Genomic DNA, 21,669 nt, shown 5'->3' with positions numbered 1-21,669 from the left:
GCGCCAGAGCAATGCCTCTGGCTCTGGCTACTGCAAGTAGCGCCCCCAGAACCTTCCTGAAGAGTCTCGGGCCGTCGCCAGACCAAAGGGGAGGGCCACAAACTGGAAGTGTTGGTCCAGAAACCCAAATCTTAGGAACTTGAAGTGGTCCCTGTGAATTGGCACATGAAGGCAAGCGTCCTTCAAGACTATAGTTGTCATGAACTGTCCCTCTTGCACTAGGGTCAGAATAGAACGATGGAACGCTCAGAAACCTGTTAAAACACTTTAGGTCCAGAATCGGGTGAAACGTGCCCTCCTTCTTTGGAACCACAAAAAGATTTGAATAGTACCCTAGACCCCTTTCTGCTTGGGGTACTGGTACGATAATGACGAGAGAGGAGAGATCCCTCACACACTCTAGAAAGGCCTCTCTCTTTTCTGGTCATGAAGACAGGTTTGACAGGAGAAATCTGCCCCTGGGCAGACCGGATCTGAACCCAATCCTGTAACCCTGGGTGGCAGTCTCAAGAAGCCAAGGGTCCTGAACGTCCTGTAACCAGGCTTCTGAGAAGAGAGATAATCTGCCCCCTACTTGGTCCAGAGACCAGTGGGTGGCCGCCCCTTCATGACGATTTTGTCTCTGCGGGCTTCTTGTTCTGCTTAGACTTGTTCCAAGAATGAGCCGGCTTCCAAGTTCCCTTGGACTGGTCCGCTTTCACGGCGGGCTGCTGGCGCTGGGCTTTGTCCGCATGAAAAGGGATGAAAAGTAGAACCTTTAGGCTTATCCTAATTATCCTGCAGTAGGAAAGCTCCCTTGCCTCCCGTAACCGTGGATAGGATCGAATCCAATCTTGGGCCAAACAGAATCTTTCCTTGAAAAGGAAGGGACAACAGCTTCAACTTAAAGGTCATGTCCGCAGACCAAGACTTTAGCCACAGAGCCCTGCAAGCTAAAATGGAAAAACCTGACACCTCAGCGTTCAGGCGAATAATTTGCATATTGGCATCACAGATGAAAGAATTGGCGACCTTCAGCGCCTTAATCTTATCCTGTATCTCGTCGATGGAAGTCTCCCCCTCGACCATTTCATACAGGGATTCACACCAATATGTTGCAGCTACGGAGACCGCGGCTACGGCTGGCTGAAAACCAAACCCTGTGTGTTGAAACATCTTCCTTAACATGTTTTCATGTCCTCAAGGGGAATAGCTGTCCGCTTCGCGAGCGTGGAGATAGCACCATCCACCTTAGGGACAGTACCCCACAGCTCAAACTGAGAGTCCTTAATGGGCAACAGTTTCTTAAAGGGGAAAAGGAAGAACCTATTCGCTCCCATTCATTCTTAATAATATTAGCCATCTTAACAGGAATCTGGAAGGCCTGAGGCACCACCCTGTCCTCATATACCTTATCAAGCTTAGGTTCCTCTGGAAGCTTCGGTCTCCGGAACCTCCAGAGTAGCAAGCACTTGCTTCAGCAAAAAGCGCAAATTCTCTATCCTAAACCTAAAGTCAAGCTCCTCCGCAGCCGGAGGTTTAGATGACACGGACTCCGAACCAGAAGGGGTCTCCTCCGAAGAGTCTGAGTGGGCCTCGTTGTCTTAATAGCCTCTGATATTTCCATAGGCAACCCCTAGGCCGGGCCGCCATGATACGCCCTACGCTTGCGCTTATCAGAATGTGGTAAGGCATGGATCAATTTCGATACCGCCGTTTGCAGTTGATCTGCAAAATCTGACGGCCAACGAATCTCTCCCGCAGGAGTAATGGTTGGACCCTGGGGCGCTGCATGTGCAATTGGATTTGAATGCAGGGAACACACCTCACGGGACGGGGAACCCTCAGTAGTACTAGACATCTGTTTACTTTTAGATATCGTAACTTTATTAAGGCATGTGGAACATAGTTGAGCAGGCTGTTCCACCAGACCCTCCTCACAATAAACACAGGAATGAGACCTTGTTAAAGAGGGAGAACCCTCTAACGCTTCAGAGTCCTCCATAGCTTGCGCTGATATTACAGACTAAATTAACTTAATAAATAGGCACCTTTATAACCTCCAATGGCCGGGCACTCACCACCTCCTATGACCCGGACTACAGAAAACGTTTTGTCTCCTGTGCCGCTGATCAACAGAGGAAGAGAGATAGCCACACCCGGTCACATGGAATGCCTGGCAGGACCGCCCCTGCCTAAGGAGAAAATGTGCCAAAAAGGGCCGCGCAATACTCCCGTAAGCCACCTGAAAGTTCCACACATTGCCAGAGTCTCATCTCGCACATAACGTAGCAATGACACAATAAACAATATCATGTATAACCCCCCCCCTGTTCAATAATCCCCTTTCCAGGAATATTAACCCTTGATTCTTTAAAGATAAGAGGCGTCACACTGTGACCCCGTCTTCTGTGTTATTATGTAATAAAAAATGAAACTATCTTACCAGAATCTACGCGTGGAACAGGAACATGGCCCTTTAAGTGTGACAGGTTAGTAGCCTCGCTCCTGACATGGACTTGAGTGTAAAAAGCAGGCAGCGAAACTCGTCAACTCTGATTACTTGTCTAGATGTTAATGAGTCGGGATGGTTTCGCAGAAAGACTCTCCCTGCATCTCCAGACTAACTTTCGCCCAGGCTCTCACAGAGGCTGACAGGACTACTTAAAACTCCAGTCCCAATGTGAAGAGTACTACCCTCCATAAGAGACTACTCCGATCTTCGGCACTTCTCTGCCGTCCTCCTGTGACGAAAGGCAAAGAATGACTGGGGGATGAGGGAAGTGGGGGAGGTATTTAAGACTTTGGCTGGGGTGTCTTTGCCTCCCCCTGGTGGCCAGGTTCTTAATTCCCAACAGTAATAAATTTAGATGGAAAGGGTTAATGCCAGATTTATTTCTTCATTACCATTACATAACAGCCTAATAATGGTATCTTAATATTGTAAGGTTTTAGTGGAATGCATTGTGAAATATTGTTTGTATGAACTACTTAGATTAAAGTATTTTCCTACCTGAGGTGTCACAGATATTTACAAAATAAGTGATGTTAAAGGGACACTGAACCCAAATTTTTTTCTTTTGTGATTCAGATAGAGCATGAAATTTTAAGCAACTTTCTAATTTACTCATATTACTACATTTTCTTTATTCTCTTGGTATCATTTATTTGAAATGCAAAAATGTAAGTTTAGATGTCGGCCCATTTTTGGCGAACAACCTGGGTTGTCCTTGCTGATTGGTGGATACATTCATCCACCAATAAAAAAGTGCTGTCCAGAGTTCTGAACATAAAAAAAAGCTTAGATGTCTTCTTTTTCAAATAAAGATAGCAAGAGAACGAAGAAAATGTGATAATAGGAGTAAATAAGAAAGTTGCTTAAAGGGACACTGTACCCAAAAAAATTCTTTCGTGATTCAGATTGAGCATGAAATTTTAAGCAACTTTCTAATTTACTCCTATTATCAAATTTTCTTCATTCTCTTGGTATCTTTATTTGAAATGCAAGAATGTAAGTTTAGATGCCGGCCCATTTTTGGTGAACAACCTGGGTTGTCCTTGCTGATTGGTGGATAAATTCATCCACCAATAAAAAAGTGCTGTCCAGAGTACTGAAACCAAAAAAAAAAGCTTAGATGCCTTCTTTTTCAAATAATGATAGCAAGAGAACGAAGAAAAATTGATAAAAGGAGTAAATTAGAAAGTTGCTTAAAATTGCATGCTCTTTCTGAATTACAAAAGGAAACATTTGGGTACAGTGTCCCTTTAAAAATGCATGCTCTAGGGGGAAGCCAAGTAATGGCTGCGTGATTGAGAAGCTCCGGGCAGTACACAGAGCATAAGGGCTGATATGCTTGAATAAACTTGAAACACTTGACCCTTATTCTACAGCACGCTGACCGGAGCAACTGGGGAAGCAATTGCACTCACAAAAACTGGCCGCGAGAAGCTCCGTGTGGCAAGAGAACAAGCTGGGACTTACAGCTAAGTGCGGTGAGTGAGACATCATGGCGGACACCCACGTGGGGCGGCTGAGACGGCGGTTTCTAAGATCGCAAACAAGGGGATAAAAGTAACTTAAGGAGTCAAACAATAGGAACGGTCAGGCATATGACCAGTTTTAAAACCCGCTAAAAGGGATCCCTACACAGCCTAAACGGCCCCATAGTTTTGCAGCGCACTTGGCCTGAAAAAAGCAACTCTCAGTCATTAACCCTCCTGGGGGATATTAAAAATAACGGTGAAAGCCCCTGTCTACTAGCAGACCCCAGTTTGAAACTTTTGGCAAAGAAAAGTGCAAAACATGTATTGAAGGTACATACAGAAAAGAAAACTTTTGGGATAGATTCATGGATGCCCTATAAATGCCCTGATAGTACAGCAGCGCTTGCACACAACCTGCTCTTTCAATATAAGGCGGATATTCCTGCAGAGACAATACCCTGAGAAGGGACAAACCCATAAGTGACACAGTTGCTAAGATCTATATCCTTCTGTCAAAGAAAAAGGGATTAAACAAAGAAAATTATAGACATTTAATTATAAGATAAGAGACCCGCATTAAAGGTAGTGCACTGTTAACATGGCTGCCAGAAGAAATATAAAAACTGCTGCAGCAGGAAAACAAACCACTGCTCCCATTTTCTTCAAAACTAACAGAGGTGAAAAATCACCAGAGCAAAATTCACCTAGATCAGATGAGGAGCTAAGTGCTTCTGCAGGGTATACATCTGAATTGAGCAACCAGACGCCATTAACAAGGGCAGATCTAGATAATCTGGTGTCGAAACAAGACATATCTACAAACTTTGAAAAGCTACTAGAAAAAATGGAGGTCCTGCAAAGTACAGTAACCAGCAGCTTAACAGAATTCAAGAAGGAGATGGGAGAATTAGGAGCTAGAGTGAATACACTTGAGGAAAATGGCGACGCCTTAGCAGAAGGTTTAAATGAAGTTATGAACCACACAAGTGCTCATCAACATGATATAGAGGAAATTTACGACAAACTTGAGGACTTGGAGAACCGAAGCAGACGCTGTAATATACGGCTGAAAGGAGTACCTGAATCGGTGAACCCCAAGGAACTAAACACATATTTGCTCACCCTATTTCAGGGTATAACCGGCACAGATGAAGATAACAAATTCCAGATAGAAAGGGCTCACAGGGCATTGCGGCCCAAACCCAAAGGTGATGAACCGCCACGCGACATCATTATCAGGATGCTCAGATATCAGGAAAAAGAGGAGATCCTAGCAGCCGCACGAAGACAACCCACATACAAGCATCAGGGAAATGTGGTGCAGTTCTTCCAAGATTTGTGCCCAAGAACATTACAGAGAAGGGGTGCTCTTAGACCCCTCACTTCACAATTAAGGAAGGCTCAAATCCCATACAGATGGGGCTTTCCATTCGCTCTGCACATTAATTGGGAGAACAGGATGATGTCCATTAGAGATCCGGAGGAAATTCCAGAAATCTGCAGACGCTTAAAATTGGAAGTACCAGCTCTTCAGCAACTTAAAACGCTGACAAGTAACGATGAAAGGAGCAAACAGATTGCTCAGAAGAGATAGTCTAAAATTCCTGAGAAGAGGAGGAAAACATGAAATCTCTTGATGTTGTCTAAAAAAGGACTCGAAGTATAGTTAAAACCAATCTGCAGAAGGAGAGTTGGAGCTGTAAAGAGCTCCGCTAACAGACTCAGTTCACCAGGCTCTGAGGGAAAAAGCTTGGAACTCAGGAACTTTTGCTGAACTCTGGACAGATGAGTATAATATAATGCTATCCAAATTGTTTTGTTTATGTTGGTTGTTTGAGGTTACTGTTGCAAATATGGGATATACAAATGTTGAGATATACGTTAGGATGGTGGGCTCAAGATTTTTGATGGACACTAATAACTCTACCATATATAAGACAGACATTACAAGATGTATTTGAAAATCATGCAAATGTTAATGGGATACTGTATTGTGATGCCTAGAAGGGGGTTATGATTATTTGAAGCAGTCCTAGCACAAAAGAGGGTAAGTTAGTTAAATGGGGGGGAATAATATCAGCCTTTACTGTTATTCAAATTGTATGATGGAACACTATTACTGCCTCTGACGTTAATATGTGGCGAAGTATCGTTACGTATGTGAAATTTATTGTTTGTTTTTTATGTTATGGTTTTTTATGTTATGGGTTTAACCGGGGGGTGCCAGTTAGTGACGGGATAAGAGGAAATGCTACGGGGGAAACGGGATGTGACTACAGAGTAGGTAGAGGTCACGGGATACATAGCCACTCCTATATACTAATTAACTGTTTCAGGATAGTGGAAGAGGTAAAAGGAAAAGGGGAGAGAATGAATGATAATGGCCCATAATTTTATACTCCTTTCACACAATGCAAGGGGCCTGAATACAGATATTAAAAGAAGGACAGCAATGTCTCAGTATCTGAGATCTAATGCCAAAATAATATTTCTACAGGAGACACACTTTGTTTCAACAGGTATTCCAGGGTTTTGGTCACATCACTTTCCAAAACACTATCATGCTACATCCGATTCCAAGAAAAACATAATTTATGTAAGAACTTACCTGATAAATTCATTTCTTTCATATTAACAAGAGTCCATGAGCTAGTGACGTATGGGATATACATTCCTACCAGGAGGGGCAAAGTTTCCCAAACCTTAAAATGCCTATAAATACACCCCTCACCACACCCACAAATCAGTTTAACGAATAGCCAAGAAGTGGGGTGATAAGAAAAAAAGTGCGAAGCATATAAAATAAGGAATTGGAATAATTGTGCTTTATACAAAAAAATCATAACCACCACAAAAAAGGGTGGGCCTCATGGACTCTTGTTAATATGAAAGAAATGAATTTATCAGGTAAGTTCTTACATAAATTATGTTTTCTTTCATGTAATTAACAAGAGTCCATGAGCTAGTGACGTATGGGATAATGACTACCCAAGATGTGGATCTTTCCACACAAGAGTCACTAGAGAGGGAGGGATAAAATAAAGACAGCCAATTCCTGCTGAAAATAATCCACACCCAAAATAAAGTTTAACAAAAAACATAAGCAGAAGATTCAAACTGAAACCGCTGCCTGAAGAACTTTTCTACCAAAAACTGCTTCAGAAGAAGAAAATACATCAAAATGGTAGAATTTAGTAAAAGTATGCAAAGAGGACCAAGTTGCTACTTTGCAGATCTGGTCAACCGAAGCTTCATTCCTAAACGCCCAGGAAGTAGATACTGACCTAGTAGAATGAGCTGTAATTCTTTGAGGCGGAATTTTACCCGACTCAACATAGGCAAGATGAATTAAAGATTTCAACCAAGATGCCAAAGAAATGGCAGAAGCTTTCTGGCCTTTCCTAGAACCGGAAAAGATAACAAATAGACTAGAAGTCTTACGGAAAGATTTCGTAGCTTCAACATAATATTTCAAAGCTCTAAAAACATCCAAAGAATGCAATGATTTCTCCTTAGAATTCTTAGGATTAGGACATAATGAAGGAACCACAATTTCTCTACTAATGTTGTTGGAATTCACAACTTTAGGTAAAAATTCAAAAGAAGTTCGCAACACCGCCTTATCCTGATGAAAAATCAGAAAAGGAGACTCACACGAAAGAGCAGATAATTCAGAAACTCTTCTAGCAGAAGAGATGGCCAAAAGGAACAAAACTTTCCAAGAAAGTAATTTAATGTCCAATGAATGCATAGGTTCAAACGGAGGAGCTTGAAGAGCTCCCAGAACCAAATTCAAACTCCAAGGAGGAGAAATTGACTTAATGACAGGTTTTATACGAACCAAAGCTTGTACAAAACAATGAATATCAGGAAGAATAGCAATCTTTCTGTGAAAAAGAACAGAAAGAGCGGAGATTTGTCCTTTCAAAGAACTTGCGGACAAACCCTTATCTAAACCATCCTGAAGAAACTGTAAAATTCTCGGTATTCTAAAAGAATGCCAAGAAAAATGATGAGAAAGACACCAATAAATATAAGTCTTCCAGACTCTATAATATATCTCTCGAGATACAGATTTACGAGCCTGTAACATAGTATTAATCACGGAGTCAGAGAAACCTCTATGACCAAGAATCAAGCGTTCAATCTCCATACCTTTAAATTTAAGGATTTCAGATCCGGATGGAAAAAAGGACCTTGTGACAGAAGGTCTGGTCTTAACGGAAGAGTCCATGGCTGGCAAGATGCCATCCGGACAAGATCCGCATACCAAAACCTGTGAGGCCATGCCGGAGCTATTAGCAGAACAAACGAGCATTCCCTCAGAATCTTGGAGATTACTCTTGGAAGAAGAACTAGAGGCGGAAAGATATAGGCAGGATGATACTTCCAAGGAAGTGATAATGCATCCACTGCCTCCGCCTGAGGATCCCGGGATCTGGACAGATACCTGGGAAGTTTCTTGTTTAGATGAGAGGCCATCAGATCTATCTCTGGGAGCCCCCACAATTGAACAATCTGAAGAAATACCTCTGGGTGAAGAGACCATTCGCCCGGATGCAACGTTTGGCGACTGAGATAATCCGCTTCCCAATTGTCTACACCTGGGATATGAACCGCAGAGATTAGACAGGAGCTGGATTCCGCCCAAACCAAAATTCGAGATACTTCTTTCATAGCCAGAGGACTGTGAGTCCCTCCTTGATGATTGATGTATGCCACAGTTGTGACATTGTCTGTCTGAAAACAAATGAACGATTCTCTCTTCAGAAGAGGCCAAAACTGAAGAGCTCTGAAAACTGCACGGAGTTCCAAGATATTGATCGGTAATCTCACCTCCTGAGATTCCCAAACTCCTTGTGCCGTCAGAGATCCCCACACAGCTCCCCAACCTGTGAGACTTGCATCTGTTGAAATTACAGTCCAGGTCGGAAGAACAAAAGAAGCCCCCTGAATTAAACGATGGTGATCTGTCCACCACGTTAGAGAGTGCCGAACAATCGGTTTTAAAGATATTAATTGATATATCTTCGTGTAATCCCTGCACCATTGGTTCAGCATACAGAGCTGAAGAGGTCGCATGTGAAAACGAGCAAAGGGGATCGCGTCCGATGCAGCAGTCATAAGACCTAGAATTTCCATGCATAAGGCTACCGAAGGGAATGATTGAGACTGAAGGTTTCGACAGGCTGTAATCAATTTTAGACGTCTCTTGTCTGTTAAAGACAAAGTCATGGACACTGAATCTATCTGGAAACCCAGAAAGGTTACCCTTGTTTGAGGAATCAAAGAACTTTTTGGTAAATTGATCCTCCAACCATGATCTTGAAGAAACAACACAAGTCGATTCGTATGAGACTCTGCTAAATGTAAAGACGGAGCAAGTACCAAGATATCGTCCAAATAAGGAAATACCACAATACCCTGTTCTCTGATTACAGACAGAAGGGCACCGAGAATCTTTGTGAAAATTCTTGGAGCTGTAGCAAGGCCAAACGGTAGAGCCACAAATTGGTAATGCTTGTCTAGAAAAGAGAATCTCAGGAACTGATAATGATCTGGATGAATCGGAATATGCAGATATGCATCCTGTAAATCTATTGTGGACATATAATTCCCTTGCTGAACAAAAGGCAATATAGTCCTTACAGTTACCATCTTGAACGTTGGTATCCTTACATAACGATTCAATAATTTTAGATCCAGAACTGGTCTGAAGGAATTCTCCTTCTTTGGTACAATGAAGAGATTTGAATAAAACCCCATCCCCTGTTCCGGAACTGGAACTGGCATAATTACTCCAGCCAACTCTAGATCTGAAACACAATTCAGAAATGCTTGAGCTTTCACTGGATTTACTGGGACATGGGAAAGAAAAAATCTCTTTGCAGGAGGTCTCATCTTGAAACCAATTCTGTACCCTTCTGAAACAATGTTCTGAATCCAAAGATTGTGAACAGAATTGATCCAAATTTCTTTGAAAAAACGTAACCTGCCCCCTACCAGCTGAACTGGAATGAGGGCCGTACCTTCATGTGAACTTAGAAGCAGGCTTTGCCTTTCTAGCAGGCTTGGATTTATTCCAGACTGGAGATGGTTTCCAAAATGAAACTGCTCCTGAGGACGAAGGATCAGGCTTTTGTTCTTTGTTGAAACGAAAGGAGCGAAAACGATTGTTAGCCCTGTTTTTACCTTTAGACTTTTTATCCTGTGGTAAAAAAGTTCCTTTCCCACCAGTAACAGTTGAAATAATAGAATCCAACTGAGAACCAAATAATTTGTTTCCCTGGAAAGAAATGGAAAGTAGAGTTGATTTAGAAGCCATATCAGCATTCCAAGTCTTAAGCCATAAAGCTCTTCTGGCTAAGATAGCCAGAGACATAAATCTAACATCAACTCTAATAATATCAAAAATGGCATCACAGATGAAATTATTAGCATGCTGAAGAAGAATAATAATATCATGAGAATCACGATTTGTTACTTGTTGCGCTAGAGTTTCCAACCAAAAAGTTGAAGCTGCAGCAACATCAGCCAATGATATAGCAGGTCTAAGAAGATTACCTGAACATAGATAAGCTTTTCTTAGAAAAGATTCAATTTTTCTATCTAAAGGATCCTTAAACGAGGTACCATCTGACGTAGGAATGGTAGTACGTTTAGCAAGGGTAGAAATAGCCCCATCAACTTTAGGGATTTTGACCCAAAATTCTAACCTGTCAGGCGGAACAGGATATAATTGCTTAAAACGTTTAGAAGGAGTAAATGAATTACCCAATTTATCCCATTCCTTAGCAATTACTGCAGAAATAGCATTAGGAACAGGAAAGACTTCTGGAATAACCGCAGGAGCTTTAAAAACCTTATCCAAACGTATAGAATTAGTATCAAGAGGACTAGAAACCTCTATTTCTAAAGCAATTAGTACTTCTTTAAGTAAAGAGCGAATAAATTCCATCTTAAATAAATATGAAGATTTATCAGCATCAATCTCTGAGACAGAATCCTCTGAACCAGAAGAGTCCAAAGAATCAGAATGATGGTGTTCATTTAAAAATTCATCTGTAGAGAGAGAAGATTTAAAAGACTTTTTACGTTTACTAGAAGGAGAAATAACAGACAAAGCCTTCTTTATGGATTCAGAAACAAAATCTCTTGTGTTATCAGGAACATTCTGCACCTTAGATGTTGAGGGAACTGCAACAGGCAATGGTACATCACTAAAGGAAATATTATCTGCTTTAACAAGTTTGTCATGACAATTATTACAAACAACAGCTGGAGGAATAGCTACCAAAAGTTTACAGCAGATACACTTAGCTTTGGTAGATCCAGCAGGCAGTGGTTTTCCTGTAGTATCTTCTGGCTCAGATGCAACGTGAGACATCTTGCAATATGTAAGAGAAAAAACAACATATAAAGCAAAATAGATCAAATTCCTTATAAGACAGTTTCAGGAATGGGAAAAAAATGCCAAACATCAAGCTTCTAGCAACCAGAAGCAAATGAAAAAGAGACTGAAATAATGTGGAGACAAAAGCGACGCCCATATTTTTTGGCGCCAAATAAGACGCCCACATTATTTGGCGCCTAAATGCTTTTGGCGCCAAAAATGACGCCACATCCGGAACGCCGACATTTTTGGCGCAAAATAACGTCAAAAAATGACGCAACTTCCGGCAACACGTATGACGCCGGAAACGGAAAATAATTTTTGCGCCAAAAAAGTCCGCGCCAAGAATGACGCAATAAAATGAAGCATTTTCAGCCCCCGCGAGCCTAACAGCCCACAGGGAAAAAAGTCAAATTTTTGAGGTAAGAAAAAATATGATAATTTAAAGCATAATCCCAAATATGAAACTGACTGTCTGGAAATAAGGAAAGTTGAACATTCTGAGTCAAGGCAAATAAATGTTTGAATACATATATTTAGAACTTTATAAATAAAGTGCCCAACCATAGCTTAGAGTGTCACAGAAAATAAGACTTACTTACCCCAGGACACTCATCTACATGTTTGTAGAAAGCCAAACCAGTACTGAAACGAGAATCAGTAGAGGAAATGGTATATATAAGAGTATATCGTCGATCTGAAAAGGGAGGTAAGAGATGAATCTCTACGACCGATAACAGAGAACCTTATGAAATAGACCCCGTAGAAGGAGATCACTGCATTCAATAGGCAATACTCTCCTCACATCCCTCTGACATTCACTGCACGCTGAGAGGAAAACCGGGCTCCAACTTGCTGCGGAGCGCATATCAACGTAGAATCTAGCACAAACTTACTTCACCACCTCCCTTGGAGGCAAAGTTTGTAAAACTGATTTGTGGGTGTGGTGAGGGGTGTATTTATAGGCATTTTAAGGTTTGGGAAACTTTGCCCCTCCTGGTAGGAATGTATATCCCATACGTCACTAGCTCATGGACTCTTGTTAATTACATGAAAGAAAGGGGGGTTTCAATTTTGCTGCACAGAACACTAGACTTTGAGTTGGATAAAGTGACTAGAGATAGGGAGGGGAGGTATGTAATAGTCCAGGGCTCACTACAAGGTACAAAAGTCACACTATGTAATATATATGCCCACAATGAGTCGCAGAACATATTTTTCACAGAGATATCCGCGCTTCTCACACAGTGGGAACGAACAAGATTGATAGTAGCTGGCGACTTCAATGTTAATATGTCCTCTTTCGGGGGACTAGATATTCAAACAATAACAAACAAACAACACAGACATAAAAGCATAGTTAAATCAGTTCGCCATTCTCTGGAGGAACAGGGGTTGGTAGACTCATGGGAAGCTTTAGGCTACTCGGATCACGAGTACACTTACTACTCGCCAGCACATAAGACATACACCACACTAGATTATATTTACGTTAGTCAGATTTTAACACCCAATCTAGTGAAATCAGGTACTCAAGCTTGCGTGTGGTCTGACCACTCACTCATATACCTTGAACTTAAGGGACTTATAAACTTTACTAGACAACGGACATGGACATATGACTTGACCTTATTGAAAAAACCTGAGATATTTAGTAGAGTTCAAAAGGCAGTGAATGATTACTGGGAACTTAATGTGGACTCAGTTGATAACCCGCTGGTGACCTGGGCTGCTCATAAATCTGTGTTGAGGGGAGTGTTGATCAAAGAAAAGGCTATAAGTAATAAGCAAACGACAGCACAGACTAAAACTTTACAGAATGAGATTGAACACCTAGAGAGGGAACATCAGCGTACGCTGTCAGGTAAAACATATAAAATCTTAGTTAATAAGAGAAAGGAATTAGCTAAAATATTAAATGATTCCTCAATTAGAGCTGCAGTAAGGCTGAAAGCCCACTATTATGTATACGCGAACAAGCCTGATCGATATCTAGCAGGAAAACTCAGGGAAAAACATAAATTCTTCTCTATCCCCAAACTTATAACTACAAAAGGTGAACTTACCTCGAACCCGCAGGAAATAGCGGACAGCTTCGCCCACTACTATGAACAATTATACGATGGGAAAAAAGTAAACACGGGTATAGGGGACATTCAAATTTCTGAATTCTTAGACAAGGCCGACTTGAAATCCATAACAACTGAGGACCTTGAGACTCTTAATGCGAAAATAACAATTATGGAAGTATTCGGGGTAATTAAAGAATTAAAAGTAGGTAAAGCGGCGGGCCCAGACGAGTTAACGGGTGAATATTACAAACTCTTTAAGAAAGAATTGCTCCCCCATCTGACTAGATTCTGTAATGGGATCATGGAAGGGCGGGAGATACCTGAGGAAATGCTTAAGGCCAAGATTATTGTAATTCCAAAAATGGGAAAAAATGCAAAATTGTGTCAAAACTATAGACCTATCTCCCTTATTAATCACGATATAAAACTTTTCGCTAAAATTATGGCCAATAGATTGAAACAGATATTGCCCTCCTTGATACACCAAGATCAGGTAGGTTTTGTGCAGGACAGAGAAGCCCCAGACAATGTTAGACAAGTGCTCACTCTACTAGATTATTTGAAGGCGAAAGGAACTCCAGCTCTACTCCTGTCACTAGACGCGGAGAAAGCGTTTGACAGGGTAGACTGGAAGTTTATGTTTAAGGTATTGTCGGTCATGGGCTTTCGAGGTGCCTTCATAGAGGCATTAGGCAGTATATATTCAAGACCGACAGCAGTGGTGGGGGCAGCGGGATATCTGTCAAGACAGATAGCCATTATGAACGGAACACGGCAGGGATGCCCGCTGTCACCGCTTATTTTTGCAATCTGTATTGAACCGCTGACAGCCTGTATTAGGAACACAAAGGAAATATCGGGAGTGCAGATAGGACCTTCAGAGTACAAAGCGATGCTGTTCGCAGACGATGTCTTATTGACGATCACCAAACCGATGAACTCGTTGCCACAACTCTATAGAGTTTTGAATGATTTCTCGGAGATCTCAGGATATAAACTAAATTCCGATAAGTGCGAAGCACTAGCACTTAATCTACCGCCACATACTAAAAAATCAATTGAATTAAATTTCGCATTCTCCTGGGCAAAGTGCTTTATCACCTATTTAGGAATTAAAGTGGGTGATAACCTAACGGACCTCTACAAACTGAACTATACCCCAGTTTTCAAAGCTATTAGAGCAGATTTGAGGAAGTGGAGAAAGGGTAAGTTCTCTTGGTATGGGAGATTAATGTCTATTAAGATGAATGTCCTTCCTAGACTGATGTACTTGTTCAGAGCCATACCGATTGGCATCCCTTTGCCGGAACTTGAGACACTACAGATATTTTGAAGTTTTTGAGGGGAGAAGGTAGATCGAGAATAGCCTCACATTTGCTGAAAATGCACAGACAGGTAGGGGGAGTAGGGGTTCCAAATTTAGTGGAATATTATCAGGCCTCAAGACTGGCGCAGACGGCTGTATTAGGTAGACAAAACAATGGATTAGTGTGGCCACGGATAGAAGCAGAGATTGCAGGTAATTTAAAAGCAGAGGATATATTATGGGATTTAGAAGCAATAACCAAACCAGGGGAATATAGATCGCCAATAACACTAGAAGCAATTAGGCAGTGGAATAAGATCACGAAAGGGCTGCGGTTATGTAGGCCAAACTCATTGGCAAGACCTGTCAGATTCCTACTGCCAAACGAATTAAGGAAAATAGTCGATAAATGGGCAAATAAGGGGCTGTATAGGGTGGCTGACTTTTTTTCTAACCTCAAGCTACTTTCGTTTAATCATATTAGAGACCAAATAGAGCCGGAACAGCTACACTGGTTTGTATACCTGCAGATCAGTTCAGCGATTACAACGTACATGTCAAATAAGCAGACCACCCAACCTACAGAACTCGAGAGAATGGTAATGGCGACCTCTAGAGGGGAAAAAATTGATATCTAGGATATTTATATTAATTCAGAAGGTTAAACGCAATACCAAGCTAGACATGACAGAGATGGGAGAGGGACACATTAGAGACGTGGGAGACGGATGAATGGAATGCACTGATGCTAAACTCATACAAAGGATTGATTAGCGCAGACATGAGAGAAAACTGCATAAAGGTGATGTTTAGATGGTACCTGACACCAGAAAGGACAACGCACTTTGCCACAACGCTAAATGGTAACTGTTACAGGGGATGTCAAGAAAGGGGTACATTTAGGCACATGTGGTGGGATTGTCAGGGAGTACAGTCACTGTGGAGGAAACTGTCAGAGCTGGTTAGCAATCTGTTAGAAGAAAGAGTATCTCTCACGATCGCACAGGCATTACTTCATGATAGGGTGAAACCATTCAATGCATCAATAAACAAGTTCATCAAAATCCTCTGCACTTGTTTGAGAATTTGCATTGCTCGACACTGGAAGGTGGGGGTACCCACATGGCAAGGAGGTGGTGGGAAAAATAACAGACGTATACCATGTCAGAAATAGCGGCGTGGTCACAGGGACAACCAGAGCAATTTCAGAAGGTTTGGTTCTATTGGTTGCTGAGATCAGAACAATGTTTGAGATAAACTGGAATATGATAGAAGAGGGGAAGAAAGGATCAGTTAAGGAAAATCTAAATTTAGCCCTAGCAGTCGCCCATGTAGTTATCCTCTCTGCAGAAGCAGATAGCAACGATATATAGAGTCATAGTATGTTAGTTAATAGATTTAAACACCACAATACTGGCACCTCCTGGGAGGGGGGAGGGTTCTAGTTGGGGAGGGGGGGGGAAGGGTATGTTATTAACTGAAGGTAATTCAAATACACAGGTTGGAGTTGATTGTTTGGAGACCTAAAGATAATTAATACTATGTTGCCAAGATCCACTTTTATCAAGAATGTTAAGATCCATGCTTTAAGTTGATGGTTTTCAAAAATACACCTGTACAACTATGCTTTTATGAATGTATTTGTTTCTGTTTTGACCTTGAAAATTGACCAATAAAAACTATTTCAATATAAAAATGCATGATCTATCTGAATCATGAAAGAAAGATTTTGGGATCAGTGTCCCTTTAACTAAAAGACATTACAATAATTTATATATTTGTTGCATCTGATAGAAGACATAAAAAAGTATCATAGTTTGTTTTTAGAAAGATATTATTCCTATACGTAGAAAAAAATATTTGTTTACCTGATAAATTAAATTTATTAAGTAAACACATTTTTTAATGGTGTTGAAAGTCCATGAAACTAACTATGGGATTTTATTCCTGACCACTAGGGAAACATACCCAACATAACAAAAGTGTTTAACTCCTTCCACATTCCCATCACCTTTAGAGGATCTAAATGAGTAGTACATAGACAAACCAATAGGAGGCTGCAAACCAAGTCCCAGCGACACCTGTGGCGGGAGAATTACTCTCACTACCTAAAGTACCCTAAAACACCCCCTCTGTCCTATTCTCAGCTATCTGAGAGGGATAACAAGTCTCAAGTCAGTCTGAGAACCCCTTTCTATGAAGAGTCTGAGAACCTCACAATTTTTACCTTCTCCTGTGGAATTAAAAATAAGACTGAAGTGAGGAGAAAGTGGGAGGAGTTAAAAGTTCTTGGTAGTTGGGTATTTTTGTCTCCTCCTACTGGCCAGGAATTACATCTCACAAATATTGGCTCACCACCTTATAAAAGGAATATTTTTTGTTGCAAGCGTGAGCCTGTACACATCAGCATCCAAGATGGTTAATTCTGACAACAACACTAACACTAAATCAAAACCAAGGCCCTGCCCCTAACCACAGCTCTAACATCTGATATCAGAATAGTTAGCAATGACTTCTTGCACCAGAATCTCAAGATGGACAGGTTTCAGCATGTAACATCTGGGTCATGACATGGTAGACATTCTCTAAAATTATCTTAAATACCCCCCCCCCCCCCCCCCCCATGGTTGAAGTAAAAAAAAAAAAAAAAGGATCTCTGAGCAGCAAAGCATACCTTGGGCAGTCCTCACTTGGTTTTTCCTCCTCTGTCTCTTTACCTTCTTCTTCTTCTTTGAAAAACTGACCAGAACTGGATGGGTTTGCAAATGTAGATATAAAAGGCCCTAATGATTGAAAGGCAGCTTGGCGAACCTTTAATAAAACAAGGCAAAACTATTTTAATCAATTCAATTTCCCCAAAATGTCATAAATGGACAGTAAAGTTAAAATTAAACTTACATGGATTGGATAAAGCATGCATTTTCCATTTTACTTTTATTATTAAATATGCTTAGTTCTCCTCATATCCTTTGTTAAAGAGTAATCCTAGGTGAACGCAGTAGCATGCACGTGTCTTTATCCATTTGGAAGCAGTGTTTATAGCGATGACTGCTGCCATAGATTGTTAGAGGAGCTCCTGAGCACCTATCAACCTCTACCTAGATTTAATCTTCAGCAAAAGATACCAAGGGAACAAAACAAATCTGATAACAGAATTAACTTGGTGAAAGCTTACTTTAAATTGCATACTCTATCTGAATTATGAATGGTTACAGTCCATTTAACTTCATTTATATATAAACATTTTTACATACAAATAATTTTGTTACATGTGTTCTAGAACAATACCCAGTATACCTCTACAATAACGGTGTACAAATACATTTCAGTAAGTGTATAACTTTTTGCTCAGACTCTAGTAGAACCATATTCAGTACTTACAAGTCAGTACCAAAGCTAGCCACATAAAAGCAAGGGTGGAGTACCTTTGCTTAGGTCTGTAAAGCTTTACTACTAAATGCCACTGGTTCCACAGCCAAAGAGTTTAATTAGTAATAGGTTTTGAAAGCATATATAGAAAACCCAGAAGGTGAAACAAAGAAAGTAAGAACCTGATGCCAACTGAAGGAATTAATGAGATGTGTGATGTAGACCATCATGAAAGAAATTTATCAGGCAGGGTGGATAAAATCATTCAAATCAGATTTGTTATTTTTATTTAAATAGGATTTTTTTAAAAATAAAATGCTTTATGAGAGGAAAAAAAAAACCCTATCTAAAATAGTCTCTATTTAAGATTCCATTCACAAGGTCATGCTCTCCCAGAGGTTTCTGTCAGATTATTTTGGGCAATTTTTTTATCTTGAAGATATATTTTTGGTTTGGTAGTTTTCAAAACTGTAAACTTGTGACAGCAAAAACAACACACCCCTTCTTCGCAGCAAAATGTTATAAAATAAACATACAGAGTTGAGAAATAGACCTTAAAAAGGACATAATGATGAAAGAAAACTTTTGAGTTTCTGAGAGCATACAATTTTTAGATTTACTTCTTTTATCAAATTTGCTTCATTCTCTTGGTATCCTTTGTTGAAGGAGAGCAATGCTGTACTGGAGCCTAGCTGAACACATTGGGTGAGACAGTGACAAGCAGATAGCTCACAGTAGTGCAATGCTTCTGAGCCTACCTTTGTATGCTTTTCAACAATGGATACCAAGAGAGCGACGCAAATTAGATAAGAGAAATAAATTGTTAAAAATTGCATGTTCTTTTTGAATCATTAAAGTCTAATTTTGACCTTACTATCCCTGCTCCCCTCCACAGAATCAACAAATAATATGTAGAATAGATCTGTACAAGGACGTAAATATGAGGAGGGAGGGGCAAGCATTAAAAATTAAATCTAATATTGTTTTAGTGAAATAAAACTATTTAAAATGCTATTAAGGTAGTCATTTTTCTCCTTCCAATAAAGTACAGCTGAAAAGTTGATCAAATATGAATGATTGACCTATTAAAAGGGATATGAAACCTAAACTTTTTCTATCTTGATTCAGATTAGGCATGTGATTTTAAACAACTTTCTAATTTACTTTTATTAACAATTTTCTTTGTTCTCATGGTATCTTGTTGAAAAGCAGGAATGCATGCCAGCCCATTTCTGAATCACTAAATGGCAGCAGTTTTTGCAAGAGCACTAGCTGCTGTTACGAATTTTGATGCACCTAACAATACAATTTGTTTCCTTCATATTTTTGTGTGAATGGTTCAATTATAAATTTTGTAAGATTTTAAAATTACAAATTTTATTGTGCCCTTGTAATGTATGCATCGCCTTTCCATACAAAAATGTAGTATACGGCCTTTAGTGAGATGCCCTGTTTTCAGGGTAAAAACTGGCTTTATATCATTCCATCAGGAAAATAGAAGGGCTGGTGAGCATTCTTAAAGAATCTCACCAGCGCATGGATCTTTTTAGAATCAGGACCTTAAAGAGAACAATTGATCGTTTACATTTTATTACTTATCTCTCCTGACCCCCAATTGAATAATTTCCTTTGCTGGGCATATTTACACCGCTTTTCTATAGCCAATATTTAAGTATTGAAAATTTCAGTATAAGTAGGAATACCACAGCAAAATCAGCTATTTCAAACGTTGAAATAAAAGATAAGTTTGCCATTTGTTAAAAAAAATTAAAAAAATTAAATGCATTCCAGCAGACAAAACAGATCACTGGGTGCAAACAAAAGTAGAGAAAAATTTAGGGTACACTGTCCTTTTAATGGATGAGATCACCAAGTCCTAGGCTGATGATTGATATAAGCAACTGCTGTGACACTGTCCAATTGCATAAATGTTTCCTGTTTGAGAATGAGCCAAAGTTTGGAGAGCAATGAAAATCTCTGAGTTCCAGAATGTTGATAGGTAACCTCGGCTTCTGAGAAGACCAAACTCCCTTCAGCCTTAAAGACCCCTAAACAGCTCCCAACCAAGCAGGGTGGCACCTGTAAACATTCGATTTGGTTGTTGGAAAGAAGCTCGCTGAACAATAAAATGCAAGTCTACCACTAATCCAGGGGAAAAAAAAAAAAAAGATCTTCATGCCTTTGATACAGAGGAGAAAGTTGCAGGGGCCCTATATGAAATCTGAAGAATAGGACTATGTCTGAATCAGCATCCAATAAGCAAACCACCTCCATACACTGGGCCACAGTTGGAAAAATTTTGTGCTGCAACCTGGAGCATGCTGAGTGAAGCTTGCATTTACTCCCGTTTGTCAGACTGCATCATGGGCACGGAGTCTATTATAGACCCTACAAAGGACACATGAACACCATCGAAAACCAGAAACTAGAGAGCTCTTTGGTAGATTTATGACCCAACCGTGTATTTGAATAGATAAAAAAAAAAAAAAAAGGGGGCCTCAGTGTGCTCGGCCCCCAATTACTACATGCGATACCTGTTAATCGGGATGTATGTATGTATGTATATATCTCTTTCAGGTCTATGGTTGACATAAATTAATCTTCCCCTTTCCTACTTTTGGAAAAACACAAATAAATTTGAGTAAAATCCCTGACACAGTTCATACAAGGCAACAAATAAAAGTATTCCTTTACCATCCAGATCCACTATGCATGAGAGATTAAGGCCTGAGCCTTCATATGACCCAGAAATACACAAGATAGAAGAAATCACTATGAAGGAGAAGGACTGGACACCCTGCGATACTAGCCCTTTATTCTCTGAGCTAGGTTTGGGTGACTTCCATTTCAGATTACTGTGTTAATCACACCACACAGACATGGCTGCAACCATGCTAAGTGCAGAAAGAAAGAAATAGCCCACCAGCTAAAAGGAGCACCTAAGGATGCCTTCAAGCTTCAGATCAACTTGATCTTTGAAGGAGGCGCTATCATATAAGTGAAGAGTGGAAATCTTGACAAAAGTGAAGACAGCTCATTCCACCTTGGAAACTGTATCCCAGAACACTAGATTAAAGGCTAGCAGAGGAAAAAAACTTTAACTTGGAGCCAAGAACATAGGGTACCCCTGGCTTATTTCACTCCTTGAAATCGGGTATAGGGAAGGTAGAATACTGATTATTATTAAACGAAAATCTATCCAACACCTTAGTGTTATAGTTTTAAGATGGTTTCTAGCCTCATCCATCTCTAAAGTGCAAAACATTTCCCTCAATAAGGCATGTGTATGCCCCAACTTAAAATTAAAATGGACACATCCTCATCCAATGATTCCAAAAGGGGGAAATGGGGTGACATGAGACTGATGATTATTAAGGAGTCTATTACTGAGTGCATCATTCCTTTTTTATGTTTAAATTGACAGTATACAGTAAAATAGTTTTTACCCTTAATCATGTATTTCCAATGACTTGTTATACCATCTGCAGAGTATAAAATGTATGAGAAATTGCATTTTTCAGGTTTATTTGTGGATATTAAAGGGACATAAAACAGGCTGAGATCTG

At 40.2% G+C, this 21,669-nt stretch overlaps 1 protein-coding gene across 1 annotated transcript in view; it reads right to left on the bottom strand.

The window, feature by feature from the left end:
* The window catches only part of LOC128661629 (serine/threonine-protein phosphatase 4 regulatory subunit 1), a gene marked incomplete in the record, with an annotated part of 255,897 nt that overhangs the window by 78,045 nt on the left and 156,183 nt on the right, over window positions 1-21,669 (bottom strand). The window contains 1 exon segment of the mRNA XM_053715861.1: window positions 17,409-17,545. Within this exon segment, the coding sequence (XP_053571836.1) occupies window positions 17,409-17,545 (137 nt within the window).

Source organism: Bombina bombina, chromosome 5 (genome assembly GCF_027579735.1).
Source record: "Bombina bombina isolate aBomBom1 chromosome 5, aBomBom1.pri, whole genome shotgun sequence".
NCBI classification, from domain to species: Eukaryota; Metazoa; Chordata; class Amphibia; order Anura; family Bombinatoridae; genus Bombina; species Bombina bombina.
The sequence above is the reverse complement of the archived record's forward strand: the minus strand, read 5'-3'. Positions and strand labels throughout refer to the sequence as shown.